The 19,045-nt window shown below is 54.0% G+C and overlaps 1 protein-coding gene across 7 annotated transcripts in view; it reads left to right on the forward strand.

The window, feature by feature from the left end:
• The window catches only part of ZFHX2 (zinc finger homeobox 2), a 189,988-nt gene that overhangs the window by 22,162 nt on the left and 148,781 nt on the right, over positions 1-19,045 (forward strand). For all 7 annotated transcript variants that reach the window (XR_012787802.1, XM_075569082.1, XM_075569084.1 and 4 more), the window contains exon 2: positions 12,304-14,397. Coding sequence is in view for 6 of the 7 variants with exons in the window: in XM_075569082.1 (XP_075425197.1) it covers positions 12,339-14,397 (2,059 nt within the window). In the remaining variant the exon portion in view is untranslated. The remainder of the gene's footprint in view (positions 1-12,303; positions 14,398-19,045) is intronic.

Raw genomic sequence — 19,045 nt, forward strand, 5'->3', positions numbered from 1 at the left:
CTGGTAGGGAAGGGGTTAATCCTCGCTCTGCAGGTCTCTGGAAGGGAAGGGGTTAATCATTGCTCTTCATGTCTCTCTGGCAAGGAAGGGGTTAATGACTCTGTGTCACACTGACCCCCAGCGCTGTAATGTGAGTGTGTAACACCGACGCTCTGTGTCACACTGACCCCCAGCACTGTAATGTGAGTGTGTAACACCGACGCTCTGTATCACACTGACCCACAGCACTGTAATGTGAGTGTGTAACACCGACGCTCTGTATCACACTGAGCCTCAGCACTGTAATATGAGTGTTTTACACCGACGCTCTGTGTCACACTGAGAGCCAGCGCTGTAATCTAAGTGTGTAACACCGACGCTCTGTTTAACACTGACCCCCAGCGCTGTCATGTGAGTGTGTAACACCAACGCTCTGTGTAACACTGACCTCCAGCGCTGTAATATGAGTGTGTAACACCGACACTCTGCATCACACTGACGCCCAGCGCTTTAGTGTGAGTGTGTAACACCGGCGCTCTGCATCACACTGATCCCCAGTGCTGTAATGTGTATGTAACACCGACGCTCTGTGTCACACTGACCCCGAGCACTGTAATGTGAGTGTGAAACACCGACGCTCTGTGTCACACTGAGAGCCCGCACTGTAATGTGAGTGTGTAACACCGACACTCTGCATCACACTGACCCCCAGCGCTGTAATGTGAGTGTGAAACACTGACGCTCTTTGTTACACTGACCCCCAGCACTGTAATGTGACTGTGTAACACCAGTGCTCTGCATCACACTGACCCCCAGTGCTGTAATGTGTGTGTAACACCGACGCTCTGTGTCATGCTGACCCCGAGCACTGTAATGTGAGTGTGTAACACCGACACTCTGCATATCCACTGACCCTCAGCGCTGTAATGTGAGTGTGTAACACCGACGCTTTGTGTCACACAGACGCCCAGCGCTGTAATGTGAGTGTGTCACACTGACCCCCAGCACTGTAATGTGAGTGTGTAACACCAACGCTCTGTGTCACACTGAGAGTCAGCGCTGTAATGTGAGTGTGTAACACTGACGCTCTGTGTAACACTGACCCCCAGCGCTGTAATGTGAGTGTGTAATACCGACGCTCTGTGTCACACTGATCCCCAGCACTGTAATGTGAGTGTGTAACACTGATGCTCTGCATCACACTGACCCCCAGCACTGTAATGTGTGTGTAACACCGACGTTCTGCATCACACTGCCCCCCAGCGCTATAATGTGAGTGTGTAACACCGGCGCTCTGGGTCACACTGACCCCCAGCGCTGTAATGTGTGTGTAACACCGACGTTCTGCATCACACTGCCCCCCAGCGCTGTAATGTGAGTGTGTAAGACCGGCGCTCTGGGTCACACTGACCCACAGCGATGTAATGTGTGTGTAACACGGACGCTCTGTGTCACACTGAACCCCAGTGCTGTAATGTGTGTGTAACACCGATGCCCTGCGTCACACTGACCCCCGCGCTGTAATGTGTGTAACACCGACGCTCTGTGTCACACTGAGAGCCAGCGCTGTAATATGAGTTTGTAACACCGACGCTCTGTGTCACACTGACCCACAGCGCTGTAATGTGAGTGTGTAACACCGGCGCTCTGCATCACACTGACCCGCAGCGCTGTAATGTGAGTGTGTAACACCGACGCTCTGCGTCACACTGACCCCAGCGCTCTAATGTGAGTGTGTAACACCAACGCTCTGTGTCACACTGGCGCCCAGCGCTGTAATGTGAGTGTGTAACACTGATTCCCAGCGCTGTAATGTGAGTGTGTAACACAGGTGCTCTGCATCACACTGACCCCCAGCGCTGTAATATGAGTGTGTAACACCGACGCTCTGTGTCACACTGACCCACAGCGCTGTAATGTGAGTGTGTAACACAGGCGCTCTGCATCACACTGACCCCCAGCACTGTAATATGAGTGTGTAACACTGGCGCTCTGTGTCACACTGACCCTCAGCGCTGTAATGTGAGTGTGTAACACCAATGCTCTGTGTCACACTGACGCCCAGCACTGTAATGTAAGTGTGTAACACTGACCCCCAGCGCTGTAATGTGAGTGTGTAACACTGGCGCTCTGCGTCACACTGACCCCCATCGCTGTAATGTGAGTGTGTAACACCGACGCTCTGCGTCACACTGACCCCCAGCGCTGTAATGTGAGTGTGTAACACAGGTGCTCTGCATCACACTGACCCCCAACGCTGTAATATGAGTGTGTAACACCGACGCTCTGTGTCACACTGACCCACAGCGCTGTAATGTGAGTGTGTAACACAGGCGCTCTGCATCACACTGACCCCCAGCGCTGTAATGTGAGTGTGTAACACCGGCGCTCTGCGTCACACTGACCCCCATCGCTGTAATGTGAGTGTGTAACACTGATGCTCTGTGTCACACTGACCCTCAGCGCTGTAATGTGTGTGTAACACCGGCGCTCTGTGTCACACTGACCACCAGTGCTGTAATGTGAGTGTGTAACACCGACGCTCTGTGTCACACTGACCCCCAGCGCTGTAATGTGAGTGTGTAACACCGACGCTCTGTGTCACACTGACCCCCAGCGCTGTAATGTGAGTATGTAATACTGACTCCCAGCGCTGTAATGTGAGTGTGTAACACCGACGTACTGTGTCACACTGACCTTCAGCGCTGTAATGTGAGTGTGTCAAACTGACCCCCAGCACTGTAATGTGAGTGTGTAACACAGGCGCTCTGTGTCACACTGACCCCCAGCACTGTAATGTGAGTGTGTAACACTGGCGCTCTGTGTCACACTGACCCTCAGCGCTGTAATGTGAGTGTGTAACACCGACGCTCTGTGTCACACTGACCCCCAGCGCTGTAATGTGAGTGTGTAGCACCGGTGCTCTGTGTCACACTGACCCCCAGTGCTGTAATGTGAGTGTGTAAAACCGACGCTCTGCGTCACACTGACCCCCCAGTGCTGTAATGTGAGTGTGTAACACTGACGCTCTGCGTCACACTGACCCCCAGTGCTGTAATGTGAGTGTGTAACATTGACGCTCTGCGTCACATTGACCCTCAGCGCTGTAATGTGAGTGTGTAACACCGACGCTCTGTGTCACACTGACCCCCAGCGCTGTAATGTGAGTGTGTAGCACCGGCGCTCTGCGTCACACGGACCCCCAGCGCTGTAATGTGAGTGTGTAACACCGACGCTCTGTCACACTGACCCTCAGCGCTGTAATGTGAGTGTGTAACACCGGTGCTCTGCGTCACACTGACCGACAGCGCTGTAATGTGAGTGTGTAAAACCGGCGCTCTGTGTCACACTGACCCTCAGCGCTGTAATGTGTATGCAACACCGGCGCTCTGTGTCACACTGACCCCCAGCGCTATAATGTGAGTGTGTAACACTGACGCTCTGTGTAACACTGACCCTCAACGCTGTAATGTGAGTGTGTAACACCAGCGCTCTGCATCACACTGACCCCCAGCGCTGTAATGTGAGTGTGTAACACCGGCGCTCTGTGTCACACTGACCCCCAGTGCTGTAATGTGAGTGTGTAACACCGACGCTGTGTGTAACACTGACACCCAGCGCTGTAATGTGAGTGTGTAACACCGGCGCTCTGCGTCACTCTGACCCCCAGTGCTGTAATGTGAGTGTGTAACACAGACGCTCTGTGTCACACTGACCCCCAGCGCTGTAATGTGAGTGTGTAACACCGGCGCTCTGTGTCACACTAACTCCCAGCACTGTAATTTGAGTGTGTAACACTGACTACCAGCGCTGTAATGTGAGTGTGTAACACTGACGCTCTGTGTCACACTGACCTTCAGCGCTGTAATGTGAGTGTGTCACACTGACCCCCAGCGCTGTAATGTGAGTGTATAACACCGACGCTCTGTGTCACACTGCCCCTCAACGCTGTAATGTGAGTGTGTAACACCGGCGCTCTGTGTCACACTGACCCCCAGCACTGTAATGTGAGTGTGTAACACCGACGCTCTGTGTCACACTGCCCCTCAGCGCTGTAATGTGAGTGTGTAACACCGGCGCTCTGTGTCACATTGACCCCCAGCGCTGTAATGTGAGTGTGTAACACCGACGCTCTGTGTCACACTGACCCTCAATGCTGTAATGTGAGTGTGTAACACCGACGCTCTGTGTCACACTGACCCCCAGCGCTGTAATGTGTGTGTAACACCGGCGCTCTGTGTCACACTGACCCCCAGCACTGTAATGTGAGTGTGTAACACTGACTCCCAGCGCTGTAATGTGAGTGTGTAACACCGACGTTCTGTGTCACACTGACCTTCAGCGCTGTAATGTGAGTGTCACACTGACCCCCAGCGCTGTAATGTGAGTGTGTAACACCGACGCTCTGTGTCACACTGACCCCCAGTGCTGTAATGTGAGTGTGTAACACCAGCGCTCTGTGTCACACTGACCCCCAGCACTGTAATGTGAGTGTGTAACACTGGCGCTCTGTGTCACACTGACCCTCAGCGCTGTAATGTGAGTGTGTAACACCGACGCTCTGTGTCACACTGACCCCCAGCGCTGTAATGTGAGTGTGTAACACCGACGCTGTGTGTCACACTGACCTCCAGCGCTGTAATGTGAGTGTGTAACACCGATGCTCTGTGTCACACTGACCCCCAGCATTGTAATGTGAGTGTGTAACACAGACGCTCTGCGTCACACTGAACCTCAGCGCTGTAAGGTGAGTGTGTAACACCGGCGCTCTGTGTCACACTGACCCTTAGCACTGTAATGTGTGTGTAACACTGACGCTCTGCGTCAAATTGACCCTCAGCGCTGTAATGTGAGTGTGTAACACCGGCGCTCTGTGTCACACTGACCCCCAGCGCTGTAATGTGAGTTTGTAACACCGACGCTCTGTGTCACACTGACCCCCAGCGCTGTAATGTGAGTGTGTAACACCGACGCTCTGTGTCACACTGACCCCCAGCACTGTAATGTGAGTGTGTAACACCGACGCTCTGCGTCACACTGAACCTCAGCGCTGTAAGGTGAGTGTGTAACACCGGCGCTCTGTGTCACACTGACCCCCAGTGCTGTAATGTGAGTGTGTAACACCGGCGCTCTGTGTCACACTGACCCCCAGCACTGTACTGTGAGTGTGTAACACCAGCGCTCTGTGTCACACCAACCCCCAGCACTGTAATTTGAGTGTGTAACACTGACTACCAGCGCTGTAATGTGAGTGTGTAACACCGACACTCTGTGTCACACTGACCCCCCAGCGCTGTAATGCGAGTTTGTTACACTGACACTCTGTGTCACACTGACCCCCAGCGCTGTAATGTGAGTGTTTAACACCGACGCTCTGTGTCACACTGACCCTCAGCGCTGTAATGTGAGTGTGTAACACCGGCGCTCTGTGTCACACTGACCCCCAGCACTGTAATGTGAGTGTGTAACACCGACGCTCTGTTTCACACTGCCCCTCAGCGCTGTAATGTGAGTGTGTAACACCGACGCTCTGTGTCACACTGACCCTCAGCGCTGTAATGTGAGTGTGTAACACCGACGCTCTGTGTCACACTGACCCCCAGCGCTGTAATGTGTGTGTATTACCGGTGCTCTGTGTCACACTGACCCCCAGCACTGTAATGTGAGTTTGTAACACCGACGCTCTGTTTCACACTGCCCCTCAGCACTGTAATGTGAGTGTGTAACACCGGCGCTCTGTGCCACACTGACCCCCAGCGCTGTAATGTGAGTGTTTAACACCGACGCGCTGTGTCACACTGACCCTCAGCGCTGTAATGTGAGTGTGTAACACCGACACACTGTGTCACACTGACCCCCAGCGCTGTAATGTGAGTGTGTAACACCGACGCTCTGTGTCACACTGACCCCCATCGCTGTAATGTGAGTGTGTAACATCGACGCTCTGTGTCACACTAACCCCCAGCGCTGTAATGTGTGTGTAACACCGGCGCTCTGTGTCACACTGACCCCCAGCACTGTAATGTGAGTGTGTAACATCGACGCTCTGTGTCACACTAACCCCCAGCACTGTAATGTGAGTGTGTAACACCGACACTCTGTGTCACACTGACCCCCCAGCGCTGTAATGTGTGTGTAATACCGACGCTCTGTTTCACATTGCCCCTCAGCGCTGTAATGTGAGTGTGTAACACCGGCGCTCTGTGTCACACTGACCCCCAGCGCTGTAATGTAAGTGTGTAACACCGACGCTCTGTGTCACACTGACCCTCAGCGCTGTAATGTGAGTGTGTAACACCGACGCTCTGTGTCACACTGACCCCCAGCGCTGTAATGTGTGTGTAACACCGGCGCTCTGTGTCACACTGACCCCCAGCGCTGTAATGTGAGTGTGTAACACCGGCGCTCTGTGTCACACTGACCCCCAGCACTGTTATGTGAGTGTGTAACACCGACACGCTGTGTCACACTGACCCCCAGCACTGTAATGTGAGTGTGTAACACCGACGCTCTGTTTCACACTGCCCCTCAGCGCTGTAATGTGAGTGTGTAACACCGACGCTCTGTGTCACACTGACTCTCAGCGCTGTAATGTGAGTGTGTAACACCGACGTTCTGTGTCACACTGACCCCCAGCGCTGTAATGTGAGTGTTTAACACCGACGCTCTGTGTCACACTGACCCTCAGCGCTGTAATGTGAGTGTGTAACACCGGCGCTCTGTGTCACACTGACCCCCAGCACTGTAATGTGTGTGTAATACCGACGCTCTGTTTCACATTGCCCCTCAGCGCTGTAATGTGAGTGTGTAACACCGGCGCTCTGTGTCACACTGACCCCCAGCGCTGTAATGTAAGTGTGTAACACCGACGCTCTGTGTCACACTGACCCTCAGCGCTGTAATGTGAGTGTGTAACACCGACGCTCTGTGTCACACTGACCCCCAGCGCTGTAATGTGTGTGTAACACCGGCGCTCTGTGTCACACTGACCCCCAGCGCTGTAATGTGAGTGTGTAACACCGGCGCTCTGTGTCACACTGACCCCCAGCGCTGTAATGTGTGTGTAACACCGGCGCTCTGTGTCACACTGACCCCCAGCACTGTTATGTGAGTGTGTAACACCGACACTCTGTGTCACACTGACCCCCCAGCGCTGTAACGTGTGTGTAACACCGGCGCTCTGTGTCACACTGACCCCCAGCACTGTTATGTGAGTGTGTAACACCGACACTCTGTGTCACACTGACCCCCCAGTGCTGTAATGTGAGTTTGTAACACTGACACTCTGTGTCACACTGACCCCCAGCGCTGTAATGTGAGTGTTTAACACCGACGCTCTGTTTCACACTGACCCTCAGCGCTGTAATGTGAGTGTGTAACACCGACACTCTGTGTCACACTGACCCCCAGCGCTGTAATGTGAGTGTGTAACACCGGCGCTCTGTGTCACACTGACCCCCAGCGCTGTAATGTGAGTGTTTAACACCGACGCGCTGTGTCACACTGACCCCCAGCGCTGTAATGTGAGTGTTTAACACCGACACTCTGTGTCACACTGACCCTCAGCGCTGTAATGTGAGTGTGTAACACTGACTCCCAGCGCTGTAATGTGAGTGTGTAACACCGACGTTCTGTGTCACACTGACCTTCAGCGCTGTAATGTGAGTGTTTAACACCGACACTCTGTGTCACACTGACCCTCAGCGCTGTAATGTGAGTGTGTAACACTGACCCTCAGCGCTGTAATGTGAGTGTGTAACACCGACGCTCTGTGTCACACTGACCCCCAGCGCTGTAATGTGTGTGTAACACCGGCGCTCTGTGTCACACTGACCCCCAGCACTGTTATGTGAGTGTGTAACACCGACACTCTGTGTCACACTGACCCCCCAGCGCTGTAATGTGAGTTTGTAACACTGACACTCTGTGTCACACTGACCCCCAGCACTGTAATGTGTGTGTAACACCGGCGCTCTGTGTCACACTGACCCCCAGCACTGTAATGTGAGTGTGTAACATCGACGCTCTGTGTCACACTAACCCCCAGCACTGTAATGTGAGTGTGTAACACCGACACTCTGTGTCACACTGACCCCCCAGCGCTGTAATGTGAGTGTGTAACACCGGCGCTCTGTGTCACACTGACCCCCAGCGCTGTAATGTGAGTGTTTAACACCGACGCTCTGTGTCACACTGACCCTCAGCGCTGTAATGTGAGTGTGTAACACCGGTGCTCTGTGTCACACTGACCCCCAGCGCTGTAATGTGAGTGTGTAACACCGACGCTCTGTGTCACACTGACCCCCAGCACTGTAATGTGAGTGTGTAACACCGACGCTCTGTTTCACACTGCCCCTCAGCGCTGTAATGTGAGTGTGTAACACCGGCGCTCTGTGTCACACTGACCCCCAGCGCTGTAATGTGAGTGTTTAACACCGACGCTCTGTGTCACACTGACCCTCAGCGCTGTAATGTGTGTGTGTAACACCGACGCTCTGTGTCACACTGACCCCCAGCGCTGTAATGTGAGTGTGTAACACTGACTCCCAGCGCTGTAATGTGAGTGTGTAACACCGACGTTCTGTGTCACACTGACCTTCAGCGCTGTAATGTGAGTGTCACACTGACCCCCAGCGCTGTAATGTGAGTGTGTAACACCGACGCTCTGTGTCACACTGACCCCCAGCGCTGTAATGTGAGTGTTTAACACCGACGCTCTGTGTCACACTGACCCTCAGCGCTGTAATGTGTGTGTGTAACACCGACGCTCTGTGTCACACTGACCCCCAGCGCTGTAATGTGAGTGTGTAACACTGACTCCCAGCGCTGTAATGTGAGTGTGTAACACCGACGTTCTGTGTCACACTGACCTTCAGCGCTGTAATGTGAGTGTCACACTGACCCCCAGCGATGTAATGTGAGTGTGTAACACCGACGCTCTGTGTCACACTGACCCCCAGCACTGTAATGTGAGTGTGTAACACTGGCGCTCTGTGTCACACTGACCCTCAGCGCTGTAATGTGAGTGTGTAACACCGACGCTCTGTGTCACACTGACCCCCAGCGCTGTAATGTGAGTGTGTAACATCGACGCTCTGTGTCACACTAACCCCCAGCGCTGTAATGTGAGTGTGTAACACTGACACTCTGTGTCACACTGACCCCCAGCACTGTTATGTGAGTGTGTAACACCGACACTCTGTGTCACACTGACCCCCAGCACTGTAATGTGAGTGTGTAACACTGACGCTCTGTTTCACACTGCCCCTCAGCGCTGTAATGTGAGTGTGTAACACCGACGCTCTGTGTCACACTGACCCTCAGCGCTGTAATGTGAGTGTGTAACACCGACGTTCTGTGTCACACTGACCCCCAGCGCTGTAATGTGAGTGTTTAACACCGACGCTCTGTGTCACACTGACGCTCAGCGCTGTAATGTGAGTGTGTAACACCGGCGCTCTGTGTCACACTGACCCCCAGCACTGTAATGTGTGTGTAATACCGACGCTCTGTTTCACATTGCCCCTCAGCGCTGTAATGTGAGTGTGTAACACCGGCGCTCTGTGTCACACTGACCCCCAGCGCTGTAATGTAAGTGTGTAACACCGACGCTCTGTGTCACACTGACCCTCAGCGCTGTAATGTGAGTGTGTAACACCGACGCTCTGTGTCACACTGACCCCCAGCGCTGTAATGTGTGTGTAACACCGGCGCTCTGTGTCACACTGACCCCCAGCGCTGTAATGTGAGTGTGTTACACCGGCGCTCTGTGTCACACTGACCCCCAGCGCTGTAATGTGTGTGTAACACCGGCGCTCTGTGTCACACTGACCCCCAGCACTGTTATGTGAGTGTGTAACACCGACACTCTGTGTCACACTGACCCCCCAGCGCTGTAACGTGTGTGTAACACCGGCGCTCTGTGTCACACTGACCCCCAGCACTGTTATGTGAGTGTGTAACACCGACACTCTGTGTCACACTGACCCCCAGCGCTGTAATGTGAGTTTGTAACACTGACACTCTGTGTCACACTGACCCCCAGCGCTGTAATGTGAGTGTTTAACACCGACGCTCTGTTTCACACTGACCCTCAGCGCTGTAATGTGAGTGTGTAACACCGACACTCTGTGTCACACTGACCCCCAGCGCTGTAATGTGAGTGTGTAACACCGGCGCTCTGTGTCACACTGACCCCCAGCGCTGTAATGTGAGTGTTTAACACCGACGCGCTGTGTCACACTGACCCCCAGCGCTGTAATGTGAGTGTTTAACACCGACACTCTGTGTCACACTGACCCTCAGCGCTGTAATGTGAGTGTGTAACACTGACTCCCAGCGCTGTAATGTGAGTGTGTAACACCGACGTTCTGTGTCACACTGACCTTCAGCGCTGTAATGTGAGTGTTTAACACCGACACTCTGTGTCACACTGACCCTCAGCGCTGTAATGTGAGTGTGTAACACTGACCCTCAGCGCTGTAATGTGAGTGTGTAACACCGACGCTCTGTGTCACACTGACCCCCAGCGCTGTAATGTGTGTGTAACACCGGCGCTATGTGTCACACTGACCCCCAGCACTGTTATGTGAGTGTGTAACACCGACACTCTGTGTCACACTGACCCCCCAGCGCTGTAATGTGAGTTTGTAACACTGACACTCTGTGTCACACTGACCCCCAGCGCTGTAATGTGAGTGTTTAACACCGACGCTCTGTTTCACACTGACCCTCAGCGCTGTAATGTGAGTGTGTAACACCGACACTCTGTGTCACACTGACCCCCAGCGCTGTAATGTAAGTGTGTAACACCGACGCTCTGTGTCACACTGACCCCCAGCACTGTAATGTGTGTGTAACACCGGCGCTCTGTGTCACACTGACCCCCAGCACTGTAATGTGAGTGTGTAACATCGACGCTCTGTGTCACACTAACCCCCAGCACTGTAATGTGAGTGTGTAACACCGACACTCTGTGTCACACTGACCCCCCAGCGCTGTAATGTGAGTGTGTAACACCGGCGCTCTGTGTCACACTGACCCCCAGCGCTGTAATGTGAGTGTTTAACACCGACGCTCTGTGTCACACTGACCCTCAGCGCTGTAATGGTGTGTAACACCGGCGCTCTGTGTCACACTGACCCCCAGCGCTGTAATGTGAGTGTGTAACACCGACGCTCTGTGTCACACTGACCCCCAGCACTGTAATGTGAGTGTGTAACACCGACGCTCTGTTTCACACTGCCCCTCAGCGCTGTAATGTGAGTGTGTAACACCGGCGCTCTGTGTCACACTGACCCCCAGCGCTGTAATGTGAGTGTTTAACACCGACGCTCTGTGTCACACTGACCCTCAGCGCTGTAATGTGTGTGTGTAACACCGACGCTCTGTGTCACACTGACCCCCAGCGCTGTAATGTGAGTGTGTAACACTGACTCCCAGCGCTGTAATGTGAGTGTGTAACACCGACGTTCTGTGTCACACTGACCTTCAGCGCTGTAATGTGAGTGTCACACTGACCCCCAGCGCTGTAATGTGAGTGTGTAACACCGACGCTCTGTGTCACACTGACCCCCAGTGCTGTAATGTGAGTGTAACACCGGCGCTCTGTGTCACAATGACCCCCAGCACTGTAATGTGAGTGTGTAACACTGGCGCTCTGTGTCACACTGACCCTCAGCGCTGTAATGTGAGTGTGTAACACCGACGCTCTGTGTCACACTGACCCCCAGCGCTGTAATGTGAGTGTGTAACATCGACGCTCTGTGTCACACTAACCCCCAGCGCTGTAATGTGAGTGTGTAACACTGACACTCTGTGTCACACTGACCCCCAGCGCTGTAATGTAAGTGTGTAACACCGACACTCTGCACCACACTGACCCCCAGCACTGTAATGTGAGTGTGTAACACTGACACTCTGCATCACACTGATCCCCAGCACTGTAATGTGAGTGTGTAACACCGACACTCTGCACCACACTGACCCCCAGCACTGTAATGTGAGTGTGTAACACTGACACTCTGCATCACACTGACCCCCAGTGCTCTAATGTGAGTGTGTAACACCGATGCAATGATTAACCCCTTCCCTGCCTGAGAGACCCGCAGAGCAATGATTAACCCCTTCCCTGCAATAGACTCCTTCCCAAACGATTAACTCCTCCCTGCCAGAGACCTGCCAAGCAATGATTACCCCCTTTCCTGCCAGAGATCCGCAGAGCAATGATTAACCACTTCCCTGCCAGAGATGCATGTTTAACTGCCCTTCTTCGCCCACGTGGTGTAACCCCGTCCACTCCTCACCCTTCCTCTCTCTCAACAGGGCTGAGATGACTCTCGCGATCCCACCTCGTAGCCATGGATGCTGGTGAACGCTCCCCCGCCTCTCCCGGGCAGAATGAGAGGAGCCCCTGGCCCCTGGACCTCAACCTCCCCCTTGGCCCATCAGCCACCAAAGATACCCCTCTCCTGCCCCCCTCTCCCTCTCCCATTCCTGGGGGGGGCTACCGGGCTCTCAGCCCGACACCCTCCCTCCTGCAGCCCACCCTGCTGATGACCCCCAGCTCTTTGCACCTCCCTTTTCTGCCAAAGCTCCCCGTTTCTGCAGAGCCAAACTGCCAGGAGGAAGAGGAGGATGAAGGGGAGGCCCTTCCAGGGCGCGTGCTGTTCTCTAGCGATGGATCCGTCTACCTCCTGAAGGGGGAAGAGGAGGGAACACTTCCTCGCCCCGCCTCACCCAGCGCTGCAGCCCGGTCCCCGCCTCGGTTCACCTCGTTCCGTCTCACAGCCACCTACCAAGGCTTTCGCTCTAACCAAATATCCCGACATACCTCAGCCGGGGCAGCCGATCTTGCCCATCCGGCACCCGGCGCCTCGCCCGGACATCAAGACCAATCCAAAGAAAAGGAGCCGAGGGATCAGGGGGAGGAAGCAGACGAAAAAGCCAACCCAAGTGGAGGCAACCAGGAGGCACAGTGGGAGGACGTCGTGTGGATGTGCCACCCGTGCCAGCTCTCCTTTGGGCGCGGGGACAGGTTGGGGAGGCACGCGTCCCAAGCCCATGGGTTGGACCACCCATACCAAGATCAACTGGCAGCGGGGGAGACCTCGGCCATTGTGCACGGCTCCAACAGGCAGCTCTTCTTCAGCCTATTAGAACCAAATACAAGCCACGGCGGCTACTGCAGGAAGGTGTTAGAGGCTGGCCTAGAGCCGGAGATGGTGGCCCAATCTTCGCCCCTCATAGAGGTGAGCCCAAGTGTGTCTGAGCAGAGGGCACACACAGGAAATGCAAAGGACTTAACTTCCAATCCAGAGCATCCAGCTGACGAAAGCCAAGTGGCGCCCACAGGGGTCCCAGGACCCAGTCCCCAGCTCCCCCCGGGCCTGGTGCTCGACTCACTAGCAAGGCAGAACCGCCGTGACTCCACTGTAACACCACACCCAACCGAAGCCAAAGATTCAAAGGCCGACATGGACGGAAAGAATGGGGAAGCCACATGGCACCCAGCAGTGACCAAGGCCATGGGAGAGGGGGGCGTAGAGGAGGACGAGGAGGACGAGGAGAGAGAAGGGACTCCCCCAACCTCTGATATCACTGAGCAGCTACTCGCAAACCAAAGCTTCTACGGCCCAATGATGACCAGCTCCTTTCTACATGTGGGCGGCCACCACTGCGTTGACAAGAGAGGAGACCAAACAGACACTGACTGTGGGCCCCGGGCCCTCGATGACTACACAATGACCTCAGGCCCCCAACCATTCCAAAGCCTCTCTCTCCAGGGCCACCTCTCCCTCCTTCATTCCCGAAACTCCTGCAAGACCCTCAAATGCCCCAAGTGTAACTGGCACTACAAGTACCAGCAAACATTGGATGTCCATATGAAAGAAAAGCACCCAGAGAGCCACAGCCACTGCTCCTACTGCCACACCGGTCAGCAGCACCCCCGCCTGGCCCGGGGCGAGAGCTACAACTGCGGTTACAAGCCGTACCGCTGCGAGGCCTGCAACTACTCCACCACCACCAAGGGGAACCTCACCATTCACATGCAGTCCGACAAACACCTGGCCAACCTCCAGGGCCACCCGGGGCCTTCGACCACCCCAAATACAGTGGCCCCTCCCCTGACAGCATTGGGGGTCAATGCAGGTCAAGGTGAGGCCGGTATGCCTTCCCCCCCAGACCGGCAACTGAAGCAGAAGGCGTCGTGGCACTGCAAAGTGTGCAACTACGAGACCAACATCTCCCGCAACCTGCGTATCCATATGACCAGTGAGAAGCACATGCAGAACGTGCTGCTGCTCCACCAGGGGCTGGGTATGGGACAGGATGTGTTCCCCTTCTACAGTCCTGACCAGGGCCCGGACCACCCACTGCTCTTCAACCACATGCACTTCAACTCGTCCGGGGGTCCAGGTGAGAGGAGAAGCAGGGCATGGGGAGTACGATCCAGGTCATGGATGTGGGGAGTAGTTTCCAAGTCATGGGGCATCGGGAGTAGCTTCCAGGTCACATGGCGTAGGGAGTAGCTTCCATGTCATGGGGCATCGGGAGTAGCTTCCAGGTCATAGGGGGTAAGGAGTAGTTTCCAGGTCACAGGGTGTAGGGAGTAGCTCCCAAGTCACTGGGGGTAAGGAGTAGTTTCCAGGTCATAGGGTTTCTGGAGTATAATCCAGGTCACGGGGTGTGGGGACTAGTTTCCAGGTCACAGGGTGTAGGGAGTAGTTTCCAGGTCACATGGCATCAGGAGTAGCTTCCAGGTCACGGGGCGTGGTGACTAGTTCCCTGGTCACGGGGTGTAGGGAGTAGTTTCCAGGTCAGACGGCATCAGGAGTAGTTTCCAGGTCACAGAGCGTCGGGAGTAGCTTCCAGGTCACGGTACATGTGGAGTAGTTCCCTGGTCACGGGCGTAGGAAGTAGATTCCACGTCACGTGTTGTAGGGAGTAATTTCCAGGTCTCAGGGTGTGGGGAGTAGCTTCCAAGTCACGGGGTGTGGGGAGTAGCTTCCAGGTTTTGAGACGTAGGGAGTAGTTTCAAAGTCACAGGTATAGGGAGTAGCTTCCAGGTCATGGGGCATCAGGAGTAGCTTCCAGGTCACGGGGTAAGGAGTAGTTCCCTGGTCACAGGCATCGAGAGTAGCTTCCAGCTTTCGGGACGTAGGGAGTAGTTTCAAGGTCACAGGTATAGGGAGTAGCTTCCAGGTCACAGGTTGTAGCGAGTAGTTTCCAGGCCAAAGTGCGTAGGGAGTAGCTTCCAAGTTACGGGGCGTAGGGAGTAGCTTTCCAGGTCACAGGTGTAGGGAGTAGCTTCCAGGTCCCAGGGCCTATGGAGTAGTTTCCAGGTCATGGGGCATCGGTTGTAGCTTCCAGGTCACTGGGGGTGGGTAGTAGTTTCCAGGTCATGGGGCGTATGGAGTAGTTTCCTGGTCAAGGGGGGTGAGGAGTAGTTGCCAGGCCATGGGGTGTCGGGATTTTGCTTCCAGGTCACAGGGCGTGGGAAGTAGCATCGAGGTCACGGGGCGTAGGGAGTAGCTTCCAGGTCACGGGGCGTAGGGAGTAGCTTCCAGGTCACGGGGTGTGGGTAGTAGCTTCCAGGTCACGGGGTGTGGGGAATAGCTTCCAGGTCACGGGGTATAGGGAGTAGTTTCTAGGTCAAGTGGTGTCAGGAGTACTGTAGTTTCCAGGTCACAGGGAGTTGCTTCTAGGTCAAGGGGTGTGGGGAGTAGCTTCCAGGTCACAGGGTGTGGGGAGTAGTTTCCAGGTCAAGGGGTGTCGGGAGTAGTTTCCAGGTCAAGGGGTGTCGGGAGTAGTTTCCAGGTCAAGGGGTGTCGGGAGTAGTTTCCAGGTCAAGGGGTGTGGGGAGTAGCTTGCAAGTCACGGGGTGTGGGGAGTAGCTTCCAGGTCACGAGGTGTGGGGAGTAGCTTTCCAGGTCACGGGGAGTAGTTTCCAGGTTCCAGGGCCTATGGAGTAGTTTCCAGGTCATGGGGCGTCGGGAGTAGCTTCCAGGTCACTGGGGGTGGGTAGTAGTTTCTAGGTCACAGGGAGTAGTTTCCAGGTCATGGGGCGTATGGAGTAGTTTCCTGGTCAAGGGGGGTGAGGAGTAGTTGCCAGGTCATGGGGTGTCGGGATTTGCTTCCAGGTCACAGGGCGTGGGGAGTAGCATCCAGATCACGGGGCGTAGGGAGTAGCTTCCAGGTCACGGGGTGTAGGGAGAAGCTTCCAGGTCACGGGGCGTATATAGTAGCTTCCAAGTCATGGGGTGTAGGGAGTAGTTTCCAGGTCACGGGCGTCGGGAGTAGTTTCCAAGTCGGGGGTGTCGAGAGTAGCTTCCAGGTCACGGGGCGACGGCAGTAGCTTTCAGGTCATGGTGCATAGGGAGTGGCTTCCAGGACACGGTGCGTAGGAAATTGCTTCCAGGTCACGGGGCGTCGGGAGTAGCTTCCAAGTCACAGGGGCATATGGAGTAGCTTCCAGGTCACGGGGCACAGGGAGTAGTTTCCAGGTCACAAGGCCTATGGAGTAGTTTCCAGGTCAAAGGGGGTGGGGAGTAGTTTCCAGGTCATGGAGTGTCGGGATTAGCTTCCAGGTCACAGGGTGTGGGGAGTAGTTTCCAGGACACTGGGTGTAGCGAGTTGTTTCCATATCACAGGGCTTCGAGAGTAGCTTCCAGGTAACGGGGCGTGGGGATAGTTTCCTGCTTACAAGGCGTTGGGAGTAGTTTCTAGGTCACGGGGCGTCGGGAGTAGCTTCCAGGTCACGGGGCGAGGGGGTGGTTTCCTGGTCACGGGGCGAGGGTGTGTGTGACGGTAACTTTGTGACAGGCTATAATAATACACCAAATAACTGGGTTGAACTGAACGAGGCTCAGATATAATAAAGTATATTTATTCCTTAAATAGGTGAACACAGCAATATAGTACAGTAACAGGCAAGAAAGTAACACTTACTGGGGGATGGGGGATGAGAAGTATCAGATAGCAATTCTCCCGCAATCAGGTAACAATCAAGATGGTATTTGAAGACAATGGATATAGGGTTGACCACAGTTTATATATCTTTGTAACCCTATTCTTAACATTGAGTACAGGCTATTGGATAACAATTACCTGTAGCCAATCTTTAACGTGGGAACACATTTTAACCCATGCCCTCCAGCTAGTTAGCCCATGCGCACTAGGACCCTGAGGGTCTCATTTCTGTAGCCCAACACATTTACATCAGGGACGCCGGCCAGTCTACCAAAAGGAATATCTGGCAGGATGACCCTTGTTTGTAGGTGTAAAATATGACACTCACAAACCACTCTAGTTTGAGGCGTCTCCGCCTTCAGGTAAACAGTGAAGGTGGCAAAACCCTTTGAACAGTACTTGGTCTCTAGACATTGGGACGCCTCTCTGACCATCTGCTTCCCTTTGTGCAAAGGAATCTCCTCAAGTTTTTATCCCTGCCTTGGGATACAACATTAAAGGTAAAACATAAACATATTAAAATATCCGGTTCCGTTTGGTCCATTGGGTCCAAACTACCCAGATGTCAATGCCGGAACTGGGACACCATATGGTCCAAGTTTCAGCCTGCTATGACCTTCGGAACCGGAGATACACAAATACTACTTAAACCGTTTCCTATTTTAATACAAAATTCTCCGCTGTAAATTAAATCACGGTTTTTCACTAAATCCCCATTGAAAACAACGGGCTCCGCCGCCATAGACTTTCAATGGTAAACCGCCGCCATTGGCGGCTATGGGAATCCACCGCCATAGACTTTCAACGGGGCATCGCCGCTGTTGAAGCCTATGGGGTTTCTCCGTCATAGCCAGTCAATGGGAACCGGACGCCATTGAAGTCTATGGGAAAAACTCCCGAACCTTTAAGGTGGTCCATACTCCGTCGGGTTTGTCAAAGAGGGTCAAGGATGGTTCTGCAGTCGTGCCGGAGCAGTGACTACAGGTACCCCAAACCCTGGCCCTCTGGACCCTCCAGAACCGGAGATATGGGCTTATGGTTTGTAGCGTTTCTGACTTAGTCATTTTCTTGAGCTGCTTCTGTTGCCGCCATTGGAACCTATGGCGTGACCCGCTCTTTCAGCACGACCCCTTCCGGGGGTCCTAGATTCGGGGACCCGGTGGTGGTCGAGTGGGGGGCTGTCTAGGAACTAGGGGCAAAAAGAATTTTATTTCTGGGTGCCCTAGAACCGAAGATTCCCACGCCACTTAACGTTGAACTTGACTAATCAGTGATCAAAGCTCTTTTTCAGATAAAGTATCCGCTTTGCGGTTTTGCGGTTTGGACGGCAGCCAACTCGTTCCTGGAAAGCGCCGTCGAGGAATCTCCATTGAAGTCAATGAGCCCATTAACTTACAATGGGAAACCGCCGCTCTTCCTCTCGGACGCCACCTGCTGGTCTTCGAGGGAAACAGGTCCAAAACAGCTAGATCCGCCATTGAAATGAATGGAGCTTCAATGGCGGCCTATGAGACCCTGCAAAATGGTGCCTGAAAAGGCGGGAAAATTAAACAAAGGGCTATAATCACTATACAGCTATAAACCCTTAACCTCCCGGATGGATCCCAGTGTGTGTGTGGTGCAGACACTGACATAATAATAAAACATGGGAACAGGGGAACATACATTTTCATGATATAACAAGGTGCAAACCACGTTCCTGGACCGCAGTCCAGTTAACCCCTTGTCTCCCTGGTGAGGTCAAGGGGTGGCCATATGGGGTGCAACCCCTTTAATGCCGGGCCAAACCCTCTCTCCCTCTACACCTCCCCTTCTTAATGGGTGACCTGTGGCCCACTGGCCCTAAAGGGGAGTGGGGCACTGCGGGCACCATTAATGAACTCAGTCTGAGGGATAGTCCTGACGTGAAAGTCCATCAGCATTGCTGTTTTCACTGCCCTTTGTGGGCTGAATGGTAAATTCAAATTCTTGTAAAGCTAAGCTCCATCTCAGCAACTTGGCATTCTCTCCTGATGCCCTCTGCAGCCAACTCAGGGGGTTGTGGTCGGTGAGGACCGTGATAGCCCTTCCATGTACATAGGGCTGGAGCTTTTTG

This window comes from Ascaphus truei, chromosome 13 (assembly GCF_040206685.1).
Source record: "Ascaphus truei isolate aAscTru1 chromosome 13, aAscTru1.hap1, whole genome shotgun sequence".
Taxonomy (NCBI): Eukaryota; Metazoa; Chordata; class Amphibia; order Anura; family Ascaphidae; genus Ascaphus; species Ascaphus truei.